Source organism: Crocodylus siamensis, chromosome 5 (assembly GCF_052110815.1).
Source record: "Crocodylus siamensis isolate JL-2025a chromosome 5, ASM5211081v1, whole genome shotgun sequence".
Classification (NCBI taxonomy): domain Eukaryota; kingdom Metazoa; phylum Chordata; order Crocodylia; family Crocodylidae; genus Crocodylus; species Crocodylus siamensis.
Window position 1 is genome coordinate 171,885,527 of NC_143399.1, and position 17,726 is coordinate 171,903,252.

The 17,726-nt window shown below is 41.7% G+C and overlaps 1 protein-coding gene across 1 annotated transcript; it reads right to left on the reverse strand.

Moving 5' to 3' along the window:
* Positions 1-1,849: 1,849 nt before the first annotated feature.
* On the reverse strand, positions 1,850-16,730 carry STEAP1 (STEAP family member 1; the record flags this gene model as incomplete). The annotated part of the gene is made up of 6 exons (XM_090049809.1): positions 1,850-2,703; positions 4,646-4,810; positions 6,097-6,609; positions 10,170-10,274; positions 15,708-15,786; positions 16,516-16,730. Coding segments are annotated over 6 exons (1,335 nt in total), but the record flags the coding sequence as incomplete, so codon positions are not given.
* Between the last annotated feature and the right edge of the window lie 996 nt (positions 16,731-17,726).

Sequence of the window (17,726 nt, forward strand, 5' to 3'; positions counted from 1 at the left end):
TCATGAACAGCAAATCTGCTCCTGCTTCCCCGCACATTTAGGCACCTGCCTGCAGTAGGTTTACTCTAGAGTCAGTCCACCCTGGAGCACTTGCACATGCAGATGTACCTACAGTCTACTTAATATGCCTGAAATCAGAGTTGAGAGATTGAAGCTAATAGAGTGGAGAGAATGCAGTTTAGTTTCCAAGTTCTTGGTTTCTCTGCTAACAATTAATGCCAAGTGCTATAGGGTTCATTGTACGGTTGATATAGACATAAGAAACTGGCCTGAGATGATGCCATGTGAATTACTGCCATTCAGATAAGTTTTAGCTTTAACTTTTTCAAAGTGTGGTGGTGATTAGAACCCTATGGTCCTTCTCCAGAATTGTTAGGGGCTTTAACCCCAATAATTTGCAATGAGATTTAGGCACCTAAGGTCCTCAAAGACATTTAGGTACTGAACTCCCATTGATTTCAAAGTGGCTTTGAAAAGGTTACCCCTGGTCTACATTAATATCTTTGAAAGACATTTTCAAGGAGTGTTTAATCCACCTCCACCGTGCGCTTTTCAAATACTAAGGATCAGATTCAGCTGTGTCACAATGAAACTGTAAACAATTATTACAATGACTTGACCAGAATTCAAGAAAGTTGGTAAGTTAGTGGAGCTCTCCAAAATCCTCAAATAAGAAGCAAATCAGGGCTGCCTTTACAGGTAGAACAAAAGATTACACAAAGCCACATCCTTTGTCAAATGAATGGAGGGGCTTGCACTGTGCAAATAAAAGCTGAACTTGGATGTGTGTGTTAAACCTAGGCACATCTTTTAATTAAACTTTAGATAATATATAATGAAATCTGAACTTTTTTTAGCACCACAGTTGGACTGGAAATGGGAGATGAGCACTTTTTATATTGCTATGTGCAAAGGCAAAGATGGAATTAGGACTAGCTTCTCAGATTAAGGACAATAAGAAGTCCTTTTTTAAATACATAGGGGACAAAAAGAAGGTCCTGGGTAACGTGGGGCCCTTGCAGGACGCGTTGGGGAATTTGGTCATCACACCAGATGACAAAGCTAACATGTTTAACGATTTCTTTGCCTCTGTCTTCCTAAGTAGGGACCAGAACGGCCACCTCCCTGCTGGGCCCCCCTCGGGCCCCAGGGGAGGCACACCTGGGCCAAAGGTTAGCATGGAACTAGTTAGGAGGCTTCTGGAGGGGCTGGACGTGTTCAAGTCAGCCGGCCCAGACGATCTCCACCCTAGAGTCCTTAAGGAATTGGCTGAGGTCATTGCAGGACCCCTGGCACGGCTCTATGAGCACTCGTGGTGCTCTGGTGTGGTCCCAGAGGCCTGGAAGAGGGCCAACGTGGTTCCAATCTTCAAAAAGGGGAGGAAGGAGGACCCAGGAAACTATAGGCCAGTCAGTCTTACCTTGATCCTGGGCAAGCTGTTTGAGAAAATTATGCTGGCACACATCCATGAGGGGCCAGCTGGGGACTGCATGCTTAGGGTCAACCAACATGGGTTCATCAGTGGCAGGTCCTGTCAGACCAACCTGGTGGCCTTCTATGATCAGGTTATGTTATGTGTGCTAGTTCTGGTAATATATATTAGAGTAATTTTCATGATCCACATCCATGTCAAATGATTCTTTACATAATTTCAGTTTTCATGTGTTCCTGATTTTTAGAATGCAGTGTGCGCATGTATGTTCCCATGAAATGAGTGCAACTCTTATCTGAATGGTCCCAGCAGCAGTTGGCCATCATTTATTCCTACCCCTGCCAAGGGTCCCATAGTCAAACCAGCAGGGAAAATGAAAGTGATATATCTAAAGCTGGGTGAATAATGAAAAAGGCGTTTACTGCATAATTTATTTAAAATTATTCCAATAAGAATTATTCAACCAGAATCATTCAGCAAGGCTTAGCTATCACAGAGAAAGTGAGTTTTCATTAGTTTCTCATTCAAATCTAAGTGGAAGTTTGATTTCATAATTACAAAACTGATTTTATAATTACTTTTTAAAAACCTCACCCAAAATAGGAAAACTTTTTACAATCTTAACTACCAGAAGGAGTAAAGCCATTACAATATAAGACTCAGATCTGGTTTTTTAAGATTGTTTTCTCATTTACTTTCTGTGGTCAATTTATGAGGTGGTGATTTAACACCATTTTCTCTTTGCTGAGTCAGTTTGCAGGGATGAGGAAGTTGGATTTTAAAATAACAGACTCAATAAAGAAACAAGTGAATTCCTGAAGGCAAATTTAAATTTAAACTTCACTCTCTCACCCACGGTCCAAATTTGAATGTGGGTTTCATACCCCACAACAGAAGTAGAAATGAAAAGTACAAAAGAAACATTTAACCAAATAAGGCAAATCCAGCATGTAAACATTTCACAGATATATGTATATCTTTTCATGGCAACAGGATAAACATCCATATTCAGTCTACAACCTGGAAGTCATCTGTGTTTTATCTGTTTCTGTGTTAACATCCCAGCCACATCTGATCTTCTGTATCCTCTTTCTAAGGCATGGCAGAAGCAGTGCACTTTTACAAAGCAAAACTACAATAGGAAGAAAAACTGCTATCATAAATGTAGGGGGTGTATACCAGACAAATTGATTAATGTCGATCCATTTATTCCAGGCAAATACCAGGGCATGAATTGTGCATAGCATTAGGGCTAAATATCCCATGTTGGTCTGAAAAGATACAAAAACACGAGTTATTTATCTTCTTTCAATAGTAATAAAAAGGATTACTTTGCTAACTATATAGTGGGCGTGTCTACACATGCAAATACTCCTAGGTCAGTTTACTTTAGAGTAAATTACTCTAAACTGACCCAGGCAGGTGTCTACACATGAAGGGATGTGGGAACCCTGCACCAGCCCCCTGCAGCAGCCAGGTGGAGCTCTAGACTCCCTCTGGGTGCTGGCCCAGGGGCAGGGAGCACAGGGCCAGGAGACAGCTGGCATGGGCTAGGACATTGGTCCCTGCCCCTGGGAGCTGCCTGCTGCTGGGGTGGGCTCTGCCACCAGAGCTGACCCCAGTATGGCTGCGCAGAGAAGAGGAAGGGGGTAATGGCTGGCCCTGATCTGGCCACAGCACGGCACAGGGAGCTGGTAGGAGGTTGCCTTAGTATCAATCTGGCTGCAGGGGGGAGGGGAAGCAGGTGTAGGGCCTGGCTCCAGTCTGGCTCTGTGGGGCTTGGGAATTTGGCAGCAGGGGAGGGGTGTCAGTATTGTTTGCCATTGGTTCCCAACCACCAAACTTGCCAACTCATGGGGAGCCCTGTGGGCTGGATGCCATGGCTCCATGGGCTACCTTTAGCCCACGGGCTACAGGTAGGGTACCTCTGTACTAAGGTATATAAGATTCTACATCACAAAACTGGTAAGAGAGAAACATTTCTTGCTAAGTTTTCAAGTACAAGGTGCTTACTAGATCAAACTTCCAAACTTAGGTCCTCAGAGCCTGTTTCAACACTTGTGTAACTACACTAACTTCAGTGGAGTCATTCTTGATTTATGTAACATAAGTGGCAGGAGAACCAGAGCCTCAGACATTAGACTTTAACTTGAGTAAGGCAAGTACATGTGTATAATCTTAGCATCCAAAAATGGGTTTGTTGCTGTAACTAAGGGTAGAAGCTGACTTTTTTTCAAATAGATTTCCTTTTCTTGAACACAGCTTTTTGAAGGGTATGACAGGGCTAGAACTACTGAAGACTGAAGTTCTCTGTAGACGTTAAGGCTGAAGTTTTGCCCCTGAACTCTGGTTTCTTTGTGATGCTCAGGTATCTCAAAACAGCTAAGAAGTGGGGGTCAAGGAGTGAAAGGCAAACAACAGACAATCCTGCTTGTATAATGGGATCCCATGTAGTACAAAATTGACATAGCCATCTCTAGACTACGCACTCCTAATGCTACAAGGCAAAGGGGCATGTTGAAGTGAACAGGGATTATCTAAGGCTGTGCACACCACTGAACTTTGGTAAATGAAAAGAGACTGTTATTGACAGCTCACAGCCCCCAGACCAGGGGAGTGGGAAGTGGCCTAGAAGTATCTTTCTCCTCATTGCATCCTGCACAAATGTAGGTCAGTTTGTACCCAACAATTAGACCTTAAAAATCTGACTCTGGAAATGTCAATAAAACGTCTATGCTGACCTGCTAGCATACATGGATCCTGCTCTAGGACTACAGGTCTTCTACTTTAATACTCCTTGAATACTTGGCTTTTTCCTCAGGCCTTCAACAAAGGCGCAACCATTTTTGATAGTTTGTACTGAAACCACTAATTCATTTCTCATACGCTAGACCATGAAACAATCATTTTATTTTGGTCATCAGCTATCATTCTGGATTATATCTAAACTGGTATCCTGCAGGTGAGAGAGGTTTTATTTCATGATGACAATCGCTAATATCCAACAACCTTTCATGGCAACCATTTTTTTGCCATGTAAGAGAGAAAGTCAATATTTTATTTGCTGAGCAATTGCCAGAGAACAATGACTAAACTTCTGGACTGATTTCTAGGAACCCCACTGCATATTGATATTTTTAATTGAGGATCTTAACTGACCCGCAAAATCCTCCAAAGGAAGACAGATCACCCATAATGTGGATTTATTCATACCTGAATAAAATGGAACTCTCTCCAGGTCAAAGAGTGACTGATAGATGGAACTGATGTTACTGCTAGTATGGCCAGCATAGCAAGTCCCAGAATTCCTAGAGAGATATAAATCTCCATCCTCCAAACATCATGCTCAATCCAGGCATTTTCCTTGTTTTGCTTGACCTGTGAAAGAAAATAATATTTAAGTGAGATGGACATGGGACCTAATATTTCCAAAAAATATTTTTTTTTCTTTACAATCATTAGGAAATAGGCCCAGAGACCTGTTTCTCCTCCTCCCCCCTTCATTTGGTTTTCACTTCCATTTTATTGCTTTTGACCATCCAATGGAACGTACACTAGTCTCTAAATGCAACTGTTATTACTTCTGACAACAGTTGCAGTAACCTATGCTGAACTAAATTAGGCTCCAGTTAGAAGTATTTACTGATTTCAGCCCTGCCTTGGCCCAGCACAGACCTGTTCTGCAGCCTTCTTAATGTGACTTCACAGTAGGAGAAACTTTATTCTTTGACAAACAAAATTCCATTTATGGCTAAATACCATATCTGGCAGATTCTAACAACAAGAAATATATTAACAAGGACTATTTTAAAAGGGCTAATTCAGCAGGCATTCCTGATTACTTTGTTATCTTGCCAAGATATCTGATTAACATCCCCAACAAAAAACACGATATACTGAGCTGTACTGAAAACAATGGTTTACAAAGGCTGGGATTCAGGGGCCCTGATCTTTAAAGTTACAAATGCAAGAGGCTGTTTAATCCTAGTGCAGCGTGCTCTAGAGTCATTTTCCCCACCTTGGACGCATGCTCTGCACCAGGGGCTGGGAATGGTTTAGTGACACTATACTTACTGCCTAGAGATTCCTGAATATCAGGGAAATGCCTAACAAGCCACATAGGTTAGCTTTAAAGATTCTTATTTTGCATATTATGTAGTAACGAGCTGGCCTATATGCAGAATTCTTAAGAATTCTTGAAAACATCCTACCCTCTGAATAAACTAATTATGTACTATTAGCTGAAATCTGATGTATAACTTTAATGAAAACTTTACCACTCTTTCAAATCTTCCAGCCATGATTTGGAAAATATTCATATGGAGAATCTCATGTGCTTTGCAAACAACTAATTACTGCAAAGCATATATAATTATAGCCATTTTACAGACAGCTTAACTGTAGTACAAATAAAGGAAATGACTTGCTCAGCAATATATAATAACCTAGGATTTTTCACTCTGTTCTACTCTCTAGATCTAGCTTTCTCACTTCAAAGCACCGTGGCATATTAATGGAAATAAACTGGCCCACAGCTTTTTAACAGAAAGCTTTGTGGAGTTGCTTCAGATTCAAATGAAAGTATTTCCCCCAGGCCTGTGGATGTGAACAAGATGAAGACACTATCTGGATGCAAGTGTTTGACATCTGTGACCTGACCATACCTGTTGGTATGACCAATTCAGCAGCTTGTATCTGTAAGATCTTCTCATTGGATAACACAAGCTATAGCATGCATGCATTGTGGCAAAGAAGAAACTGAGAAGTCCAAACTGTTTCCTTGATAACATCCACTTATCTAACCACTGTGGAAATTGTTTATACTTTGTGCCATAATAGAGCTGGAACCCAGCAGCTAATGTTCCTGGTAAATAAACCAGTGCCAAAAGTGTGATTGAAACCACTGGTAAAACTTTGTTTATCACTAGAATTGGAATTTTATAGAAAGCATTTTCTTTACTAGTTACAAAAGGGTAGATAACATCTCTCAGAAAAGTATAGATAAATGTTAACAATGCCAATGCAAGAGCTATTTTCACTGGCAAACGCCACTTAGGAAAGAGATCCTGCTTGCAGTATTGATCTGAAGAGCACTCAAACTCATCAAAATGATGTTTATTCTGTAAATGGAAAAGTGCAGCCACTTCTGGTGTCCTGGTAAATTGTAAATCCATATTCTGAAAAGATTGGAAAAAAGAAAAAAATACATCAAATTTATGGAGAGATTAAAGAATTCATCAACCATCTTAGACTTCTGCATTACTGCCCTTTCACTTTATCTCTCCCATATGTTATATAAATGATAAAATAATCACTATTAACGGTGAAGCCACTTAGACATGTGAGGTTGCAGGTAGTATGTACCTGAGCTGAGGATATTTAGATTTAGATTTCTGGCTTAGATTATATTCTTTTGAGGTGATTTTAAAATAGATGTTCACTGTAGGAAGTTAACTGCCATAAGAGAAGTTTTCATTACAAGGTCTTAAGAAATTATTTCCAAAGCAGAGATATGCACTAATAACATAAGCAAAATAATGCATGAGGAAATGAAATCCAGAAACTTTAGAATACAATAGTCTATTCACTCAGCACATTTTAACTACGTTTGTAGGACAACCTGAAAATCTTTCTATTTATGATGCCCAGGCAGTGGACTACAGTGTAAGGGACACATCAACCAATTATATTTTCATTCTCCTTAACCCCAGTCTCAAACATACACAGCCTTAGCATTTCCTACTTCATTTACCATTTTACAAATTATGCAAAATTAGGTCATCTCAATTAAAAATGGAATTTTCTGTTGCCAGGTAGGCACTGCTTGATCACACATCTAGTGAAGTGGGTGACAAAATTATCATTGATTTCAGTGAAAGTAGAATTAAGTCAAACTTTTAGCATAAAAACACAGCATGCATTATTATTGGATAGTACATTTAAAAACTATCCTATGCTCAGTACCTCATTCAGAGGGAAACAGATTGTATAGGTATAAAAAGAAAATATAGATGCTAATGTTGAAATGCTCATACATCTCATGCAACAAAGGTATGTCTGGGGGTAAGCTATTATTATATTTATTGCTCACAAGGTGCATCACCTTTAATAATCCAAATCAAAATAATATAGCCTCAAAGAGCCTAGAAATAGCTGAGCTCTAAAACTGCTAACTTGGCAAATATCCAGTCATCAGCAAAGAGTATTAGATTTGGAGAAACTAATTGGTGTTTGTTATTTGGAAGTGATAAATCTGCTTCAAGTTAGGAGGTTGGAGGAGTCCCAAAGCACATTCAGTTCTATCGCCCAGAATCATTCTCAAGAACCAAACTACTCTACGTGACAATGGGGCTGACATAAATCAGAGCCAAACTCCGAGAGGCTGCATAAGGGAAAAGAGGCAGCAGGCAAGTAACATAAGGTTAAGTATGTGTTGGCTGAAGTCTTTATCTTCACTAAAACAAAGCTATTTTCTTGTCTTGTGTTTTGTATTTTTCTGGCAAGATAAAAAGGTGCATCGTTATCTCACTGTAAAATCTGAAGTGGAGACAAGGCACTACATGTAGGTAAGCAAGACTGGCACCATGCCCCCATCCATGGCTGATAACATTTCCCTCACAGTAAAACTAAGCAGCCTTATCTCCACAAGTACTTTTTGGTGGGAGAGCTAGTGCATGCTTTTTCTGTAGTTAAAATATACCTTTTTGTCAGTGAAGTAAGTCTAAGGGGATCAAAAAACTTCACAAAATTTGAGTAGGGACAGTTGAACACATTTACAAAGGGAGGAGGTCTCAAGGGGCTGAAGGCGTAAACTGTATCCATTGAAATTCACCTTGGAGCTTGGTCCAGAGATGCTGACCTTTCAAAGAGCTAGTCTGAAAGGCCTAATTCAATATTCTACAGGCTCTAGTGATAGAGCCCACTGCTCTCAGAATAAGCAGGAGCAGCTTGAATTGTTTCTGTGCATCAACAGAGGCTTTTTTTTTTTTTTTTACTGTAACAAATGTTGTTTACTGGACTCTTCTTTCTCATCATGATATGGCAATTTTGAAAAAAGACACTTTTAAAGGGAAATTTTAAGCATATCTTTGCTAGAATACAGTGATAACGATTGGGCTTTTTGCAGCTGGTAGAGAACAGCCTTCACAAGGCTCTGAATTGTGCTCACTCAACCACTTAGCTGGCCCAAGCTTCGTGTGGTTTTTTTAGTCTGGTCTTTGATTAAACACAATGAAATGTGACAGTTCTTCTTTATCTCCTTGTGCCAATATTGTTACAAGATTTACAATGCTCTGATATTTTAGTCTTACAGGAAAAGCAGGAATCAGATCCTATTCATCCTCCAATGCACTTCATACTTAGTTGTTGCAATGTCTTTAGTGTTTTGACCCAAAATGTGATCCAAATCTACAGGCCTGGATTCCTGTACACTGAGTGAGGAGACCTAGGTACCTCCTAGGACTGATCCTGAATGTCCGGTCACTCAGCAGGCAGGTACCTACATGTACTCCATAGGAATCCTAGCCACACCAGGTATACATGTCTGAATTCCTGCTCCTTCCTTGAATTCTGGGGAGTTACCTTACAGGATCTGACCCAGGACTGTAAGGGAGGCACTTCTCTTATGCTGCAATCCAGTAAGACCTACCTAAGACCAGCACCAAGTTCAGTATAAAGCACAACAACCCCTAGGACACAGCAACCCAATGAATTCTGCCTGGTTAAAAGTGCACGTGCAAAAAAAAGTGAGGGACAGGCCTAGCTAACCCAGAGACAGCAAACTCAGGACTCCTTTGGAAATCCTTTTGGCCCTGTGAATTTTGCACTCTTAGCAAACTAACTTCCAGAGGAACTGGGGACAGTGCTCCCACCAAGCTTAGCCTACAACTTAGCAATTAGGGGTCTCTTATGGGAAATGGTCGATGTGGGTTTTAATACTCTCAGGGTAAGGTAGTCTTAGAACCAAGAGCTCTGATTTCTTGGGCAAGTGCTCTGTCACTCCTAGAGTAACTGGCAAAAGATGGCACCATCATTCCCCCTGCTCTGTTTTGTGCATTGAACTGCATTTATTACTGGAGCATCAAACAAATGCTAGGTAAGGCTGGAGCCCACCTAAGGAACTGCAGATGTACAGAGTCAAGTGCCTCCTCACACCAATCTGAAACATGACACGAGTATATGTGGAGGTTAGATGCTAAGGTGGCTGATCTAGATTGCCTCTGAGCACGTACAGGAGCCCATGCCTGAGCACCTAGGCTTTTTTTAAGCATCTAAATGGAGGCAAGATGCTTAGGTAATTTGCCAGCTGCTGAGGGAAACCAATTTTGGTTGCTCTTTGGCTGCCTATATACCTGGATGGGGGTGGGGCGCTTTAGTTAGAGCAGTTCCCGGACAGCTACTCTATTTAAAATGGCTCACTGTCACATGTATTAAGCCCCCACACATTAAAAGGGCTGTGGGACGCTTCATCTAAACCTCATTGAATGTCCCGTGGCCATTTTAAAACGGGCAGGGGCTGAATACACATGATGATGAGATGATGCTGGAGCATTCCAATTAGAACATGAACAAACACATGTATAGCCTTAATGTCTTACGCATCTAAATTTCACCTTAGTCCTATTTAGGTGCCTGAAGCTGATTAGGATCTGGTCCCATGTCTCTGGATCAACTTTGGTTCAAGAAGCAAACATTGTCATGAAGCACAAGAACCCTTTTTTATTTAAATGAATATTACCAAATTGCATTGATTTCCCATATTCTTTCCAGTCTCCCTTTTCTGAACTTCATCATAATCCACAGTATGGTTATCTCCTGTCATACCTTCCACTGTAGAGGAACCCTAAAAAATAAGTGCTGGATTTAAGACAAATGTTAAAGTATACTGTTGCAGTTTTTTCTTAACATTCTGAAATGATATTTTCATTCACAAGAGGTTTTTAGGATTCTTGATGTCCTATACAAATGACACCATCTTTAGAATAGTGTATGTACTTCTCTGGAAAATGGATAGCTTAGAATGGAGCTTCTTCATTCCTCTTCACTCTAGGTACAGTGAGGATCCTAAAAGCACCTGTTGCTGTCTCGCTAGAGGTAGCACATTTATATTCATAGAAGCCAAGAAGAAGGCAAGGGGAAGTGATAAAATGGAGATGGAAAGATACTTCTCTTTCTCTTAACTCTCAAACATGTGAGAAAAGATTGGCAGTTACATGGAAAGGACTTAGGAGCTGTAAGATGACTGCACTGGAATGCCCTGATACTGCATTGTGATACAGACATCATGGTGTTGGATCAGTATATATACTAATGCTAAGCTACAACAATGCTATTATTGTGTTTCAGTGTCAGGATGCAATATTAAGATGCATATTTCTGTGACTGCATTTACAGTGTGCTTCTCATCTTTTCAAAACTCTGTACCAGTTGCTTACAGTACAGGCTGTAAGAACTGTTAAATATAATATTTAAATCTTGCATATGTTTACCAATAACATCAGAATCTGGTTCACGATTTTTCACTATATGCAACTCTTTCAGAGCATGGCTCTAAGAATCTAGTGAGGGAAAGAAAGAGACTATTGTGCCTCTGACGGCCACCTCCTCCTCTAAGTTTCATGTTTCTTTTCTGATTATTTCCCCTAGATAGCATTCCCTCTGGGCATAACATCATAGATCCTGTTACACAGCAGGATCAACTAGAGCCTTAGGCTGGAGCCAAGCAGGTTAACACTTTTCTTCCCTGGCTCAGGTTTGTTCACCTCACCACAACTAGTCTTTGTGGAGAAAAGGCATTGTGTCATTGTGGAGAAAAAAATGTTAATGTTCGTGAGTTACTCAATCACACTATTGTGAAAAGTGTCACAGAAAACTCAATAAATAAAATTAATGATTCCACATTTCCCCTTCTCGAAGACAAAAAATGTGTCTCTTCCAACCTATTGTTGGCTTCTGACTCTTATCAATCATGCTACTGCCATTATCATTTGTAGGGAAGAGTCAATCCTCTAGATCGGTTCTCAACCCATGGCCCGCATGCAGCCCAGTCAGCACACTGCGGTGGTTCATGTTTCATCCTGTTAAATGGATACGCAGGAAGTACATTGTGTGGGTATGGCCCACATACCACATTGAGAGCTGCAAGTGTGGCCTACGATAGTAAATAGGATGAGAACCACTATTCTAGATCATGGTGTACACGTAAAAGGTCTAGTTAGATGCCTGATGATTCCATCTGTGGTTGACAAGTCTAATCTGAGAACGACAGCTTGTTACAAGTTTCACAGATCCATATGTTGTCTAAGTTGGAGTCCAAATTTACAGTACAGCTGCTTCCTTCTTTCTCACTTTGCTTCCATCCTCTAGATCAATGCCACTTCTTGCTGAGCTGCCAGATGTTCCCTCCAGACTACTGTGCATTCCTCCCAGCTTTCTACGTTGATGTTGAACAACTTAATATAATTTTTGTACACATTGTGGTACCACCATACATGGCAAACCCACTTTCTAAAGCCATCTCAAATCTCACTATACAAAATATTCTTAGGGATACGGTCTTCTCCCATTCTTCTGACATGGCCAATCTATCGCAACTTCCTCTTCTTGATAATGGTTTCTAAGTGTCTCAGTCCTGCACATTCCAGTACCTCTGTGTTTAGTATTCTGTCTTCCCACTTTATTGTCTGTGTAAGATCCTGAAATCTCATGTGGAAGTTGTTCAGGCTCTTAATATGCCTCGTATATGTAGTCCACATTTCTGAATCATAAAGCTGGGATGACAATACACAAGCCACGTAGATTCGCACCTGCACCTTAGCTGATGGTCTCCTATTATTCCATGCATATTTTTGTAATAGCCCAAAATTCTTAGCTGCTTTTTTAATTCTGGTAGTCAGTTCAGTCTGAAACTCGAGATTCCTGCTAATTGTAGAACCCAAATAGCAAAAACTGTCAATGACACCAAGAGATTTATCCTCCAGAGTGATGTTCTTTCATCCCTTGGTACATGATTATAGTCTTCTACAGAATAATTGCCATCCTGAAGCTCTTGCATGATTCACACAATCTACCCAAGAGATTTTGCAGGGAAAATTCATTGTAGGCAACCAAGGCTGCATCATCCACAAACAGGAAATTTCTCAGAACTAGTTCTTTCAGCTTGGTTTCTGCTCTAAACCTGGTGGTGTTGAACAAGCCTCATCTAGTCTGGTTTGAAGATAAATACTATCATTACTGTCTCTGAATGCATGAAGAAGTAGAAATGAAAAGCATGGGGGCTAAAACACACCTGATCTTGTTGTTGATGTCAAAGGCACTTGTTTCAATACACCACAGTTGCCTACATACCTTGAGGCAATGAGCGAATTATGTTTGGAGGGACAACCCAGTTTCTTCACAACAGTAAAAAGTCCTTGTTTGTTGACTGTATGGAAGGTCTTCGTCATACTGATGAAGGCTATGTACAGTAGTATTCATTTTTCTCTACACTTCTCTTGCAGATGCTTGACTGAAAAGATTGCATCAATGCTGGAGTGTCCTGAGCAAAAACTGCAATGAATTTCAGGATAGATTCTTTCACCTAGAGATTGCAGCCTAGGCAGCAAGATGCAAGTGACAATTTTTCCGATGATGCTCAGCAGGGAGATACCTCTATGGTTGTCAAGTCACTTCTGTTCCCTTTGTTTGACATTTCCATTTAAGTGTTTTAGTGGAGCTGTTTTCTTCTTGACTGGACCAATTGCTCATTTGATGCCTTTGTACATTCCATGGTGAGCACCTGCGTGAGCTGCTTTCTAAATATCATCACAGAATTTCAGCCAAAACTCTTGGGCACACCTCTTAGCCTCCTTTTGTATTTCTCTTTCAGCCTGTCTCAGATTTTTTGGGTTATGATGTTGGGAAATTTCTTATAGATGGCTAGCGCTATCCTTTTGTTCTCAACAAGCAGAAAGGTTTCAGGGTGCTCTTCAAACCACTACAACCCCTCTCTCTAAAAATCCTAATATTATTACAAGTCATGGGATACCTGATGTTTCCTTAAAGCTCCAGATTCTGAAATCATGTGATTAGGTAAGTTTCTCAATTTATATTTTTAAACAAAATAAATTTCTAGCCCACCTGGTTGTGGAGAAAACTTGAAACACGAACCAAGTGCTGGCATCAGACTAAGGAAATAGCAGACAAATAAAATAAGCCCAAAAATTGTTATTTTTAAAATAATGGGGTTTTTGAGACCTCATGCATGATTATGAAAGGCTGGGGGAGAAGCAATACTGCTTTCTACAACAAAAATATGTGACAAAATTTTGATTACTTCTCTGAGCAAAACATCATGGAGAACCTTACGTTTCACTTTAACTTTTTTGCACCAAGGCAACTTTTTGGATGTTAAATAACTTTTGTGAGTGATGTTAGTTGCTTCTGTTCCCCATACTTATTCATTTATTAGATTTATATGCTACCCTCCCAATGAAGGCTCAGGGCAGCTTACACTTGAAGAAAATAACATAACACAAGAGAAAAAAATTAACATATAAAGTCTAGTAGAGAATTAAAATAAAATATGAAACAATCCCATTAAACATTATCCTAGAAACCCCCAGAATATTTCAATACACCTCTCAGTGGGAACGTCTACACATGTGCTTTAATGTACAGTAGTTTATTTTACTGCGCATTAAAGCAGTGCACAAAAAAAATACTATTATGTTAATGCACAGTAAAATAGGTTACTGTGCATTAAGCATCATCTAAAAAGTGTGCACTTGTGCTACTGTAAACTAAGACAGCCTAATGCATATTAATTTAGTACCTCACATTGGAAGTACTAAATTTAATCTGCATTAGGAAAAGCGCATTAACAGATGTGTAAATGTGCCCAGTATTAACGTATTTTCCAGACCAGTTGAGCCATATAGACCAAAATGAGTGCCTGAAGCACTGTCCTCTGGTACAGACATGTTATCTTTCTAACCTTTCTTTCTGGGAGGAACTTCACCCAAATCATAATCTGGAAAGCTAGATGTGCAATTATTGTTCATTTATTAAAGCATCAGAGACCCATTTTAATAGGAGACTGGGTAGATCTGCACTTTACAGGCTAGCTAAATCTAGTTCATAAAGTGAAAATCTAGCCTACCTTCTGCCTGACTGCAGACTAATACAGCCAACTGCTTCTTCTGTTCCAATACCATATTTATCCTGTGCATGAGGATTCCCACAATACCTTCCAGCTACTAAAGGCTTGTGGTACTGGGAGGCCAGATATAGTGAAATATATCACAAAGGCAATCAGCTGGGATGACAGCTGTTGATACTAAAAGTTGATTTGATGGCTTTTTCAGGAAATGCAAATAAGCAACATCATAAAAAGAAACACAGTATGTGAGTGAATGCACTCAGGGAAGCACAGGTTTCAGCTGTGTACAAGGAATCAGACGTGCTTAATTATCAAAGTCCACTGGGCTTCTGAAGACATAATTAACAGAAAATATTTAATCTGTCCAATAACAGCAGAGTCCTAAATATGAGACTTTAGAGTAATTCCACTATACAGTGTCTTATGAACTGGCAAAGTAGCAGCCATCTCTACTGCCTCCATGAAAACGACCCCCCCCCCGAACCATTAAATTTAACATCTAGTTTTGAAGATTCAACTAAATAGAATTATTTGGCTAAGGAGACTGCAATTGTTATACAGGCATACCTCGGAGATATTGCGGGTTCGGTTCCAGACCACCGCAATAAAGCGAATATCGCAATAAAGCGAGTCACACGAATTTTTTGGTTTCCCAGTGCATATAAAAGTTATGTTTACACTATACTGTAGTCTATTAAGTGTGCACTAGCATTATGTCTAAAAAAAAATGTACATAGCTTTAAAAAAATTAAATTAAAAAATACTTTATTGCTAAAAAATGCGAAGTGAGCAAATGCTGTTGGAAAAATGGCGCCAATAGACTTGCTAGATGCAGGGTTGCCACAAACCTTCAATTTGTAAAAAACGCAATATCTGCGAAGCGCAATAAAACGAGGTATGCCTGTATAACAAAACGTTCCAGTAGTTACTATGCTCACTGCATATCAATGAAGCAGTAAAAAAACCTCCTGAAAATGTAAACCTGCGATTCAGAAGGGGCAAGCCATTGCCATTCACTTCATGCTCTGTTTTATAAACAGGATTTCTCTTTATACATGTGCCCATTCCATTTTGTAAGGTGAGAGCTAGCTCATTACCCTGCTGAATAAACTAGGATCCAAACTCAGCGGACCTCACCCACAGAGAGCTTCCTCCGAAGTTAATGGCAGCGAAGACTTCAGGAGTTGGTCCTAAAGGAGAAAGAGGAAAGAAAAAACTATCCTGACATTTGGCAAGATTATTTGGGTAGCTGTGATATCTTTTACTAGACCAGCTGAGTAGTTGGAAAAAAGACACCACAACGACTCAGCTGGTCTAATAAAAGCTCTTGCCTGCCTATGTCCTTAGACAAACATGGCTACAACCAACAACCCAGTATCATAAAGTTGTCTTTTGAGTTTCAGCTCTTTCAAAACTTCAGCTGTGGCTGCTCAATTGCACCATACACCTTTCAAGAGCACCAGCTCTTCTTGCAAAGCGTGCCTTGCATTTTGGCACGTGTCAGCAATTCTTCTCAAACCTTTTCTTGCATCTCCACTTTTTAAAAAGCCTTTTCTTTTTCCTTTTTTTCACACTTGCCCGAGCTTTGCGGAAGATGCCGTGATACACAAGGGGCTAGCTGGAGTAGTTCAAATCCTGCCCAGAGTTGTTCCCTCCGGCCGGAATGCCTTTGGGGGCGGGGAAGCCTGTCCTTTAAAGGCAGAGCCACGTGGGACCCGCCTCAACAAACATTTGGCTTTGCTCCCCACGTCGGAAATCTCCGGTTTGCGGCTTCCCCCGTGCTCCGGCGCAGGGGCGGGGAGCAGCGCTCGCGCGGTGCCCTGGCCGGCCGGCACCATCCCCCTCTGCAAACCCCGGAGCCGCTTCCTCCTGTGCCGCCGGCTGCAGCTCTCGGCCCCCGCGCCGCCCCTCCGCCGGGAAACGTCGGGATCCCGAGTTTACTTACAGCCTCTCTGCACCTCGCCGCAGCGGCGGGAGGGAGCGGGAGATGCCCGGCCTGGAGCCCGCAGCTGCCCGCCCCTCCAGCCCCGCCTCAGCATCCACCGCTCTGCCCTGCAGCCCCGCCTTCTGCCCGCCCCGGGGGACGAGGAGCCGGTCGGCCCCGCGCCACGAGTCCGGCTCCTCCTGCGGCGCCGGCGGCCGCCCGGGCACAGGCAGACGTTACGTTCCCTGCGGGGTCGCCCCCGCCCCGAAAGCACGCCACAGCCCTGCCCTAGGGCACTTCAAACGTGGTCAAGCAACAAATACACCCTCATCAAGTGAGGGATCAGGTGGCGATGCTCCACTTGAGAGCGGGGTAGGAACTTCTTAGGGCCCAGGCCTGCAGCCCCGCGGCAGGGGGAGGCCCAAATCCGAGCAGGCCGAAGGAGAACTAGGGTGCCCCATTCCTCTTACACCCAAGAAACCCAACCCCCAATGAAACCTGGCCCAATAATACCACTCATGGCTGGATCCTGTGCCAGACGCAGGTAACTGTTGGCCCCCACTCTCTGTCTAGATGACCTGTTCTTATTCCAGGCCGAAGGAAACCACCGATGCACCCTAAAAGTGGTGGTACCAGACCCCGGCATACCAGACCCCAGCTTCCTGTTGTATCTTGCCAGTTTTTGTCCCTAATCACTCCTGCTTCATGCCTCAGCAGAAAACTAGTGTAACTATTCCTTTGGCACCTTGAAAATCTAGTGTCAGTGTACTGGGAATTTCACTGCCCCTTGGCTTGCTTGTTTCTCTTCACTAGCTGTCCTGTTAGTGCCCTCCCTTGTGGTCTTTTCTAATATTCCCTTCCTCTTGAAAAGGCCACTTGCCACGTAATTCTTCCCTAGCCGTCCTGAGTCAAGTGCAGACTCTTCTCCTACACCCCATATCCTGTGCAGTGTGGCACAAGGGTGTCACACACAGCTGAGCCAACCTGCGTCCAGTGACATTCTTCTGCCTTCACCTCCCTTTTACCAAATACCCTTCTCAAATCCACACTGAACCAGACAGCCTTTCTTTAGGTGCCTGCTGTATTGCTCAATTCCACTCCCAAATATCCCCCCTGACTTCCTCCTGAGGAGCAGCCTTCGTGTAGTTGTGCTTCTAAAAAATAACCCTCAGTTTGAAAAACCTTTCTTCATACAAATATTCCTGATCATGCCCCTTTTACAGCCGGCAAGT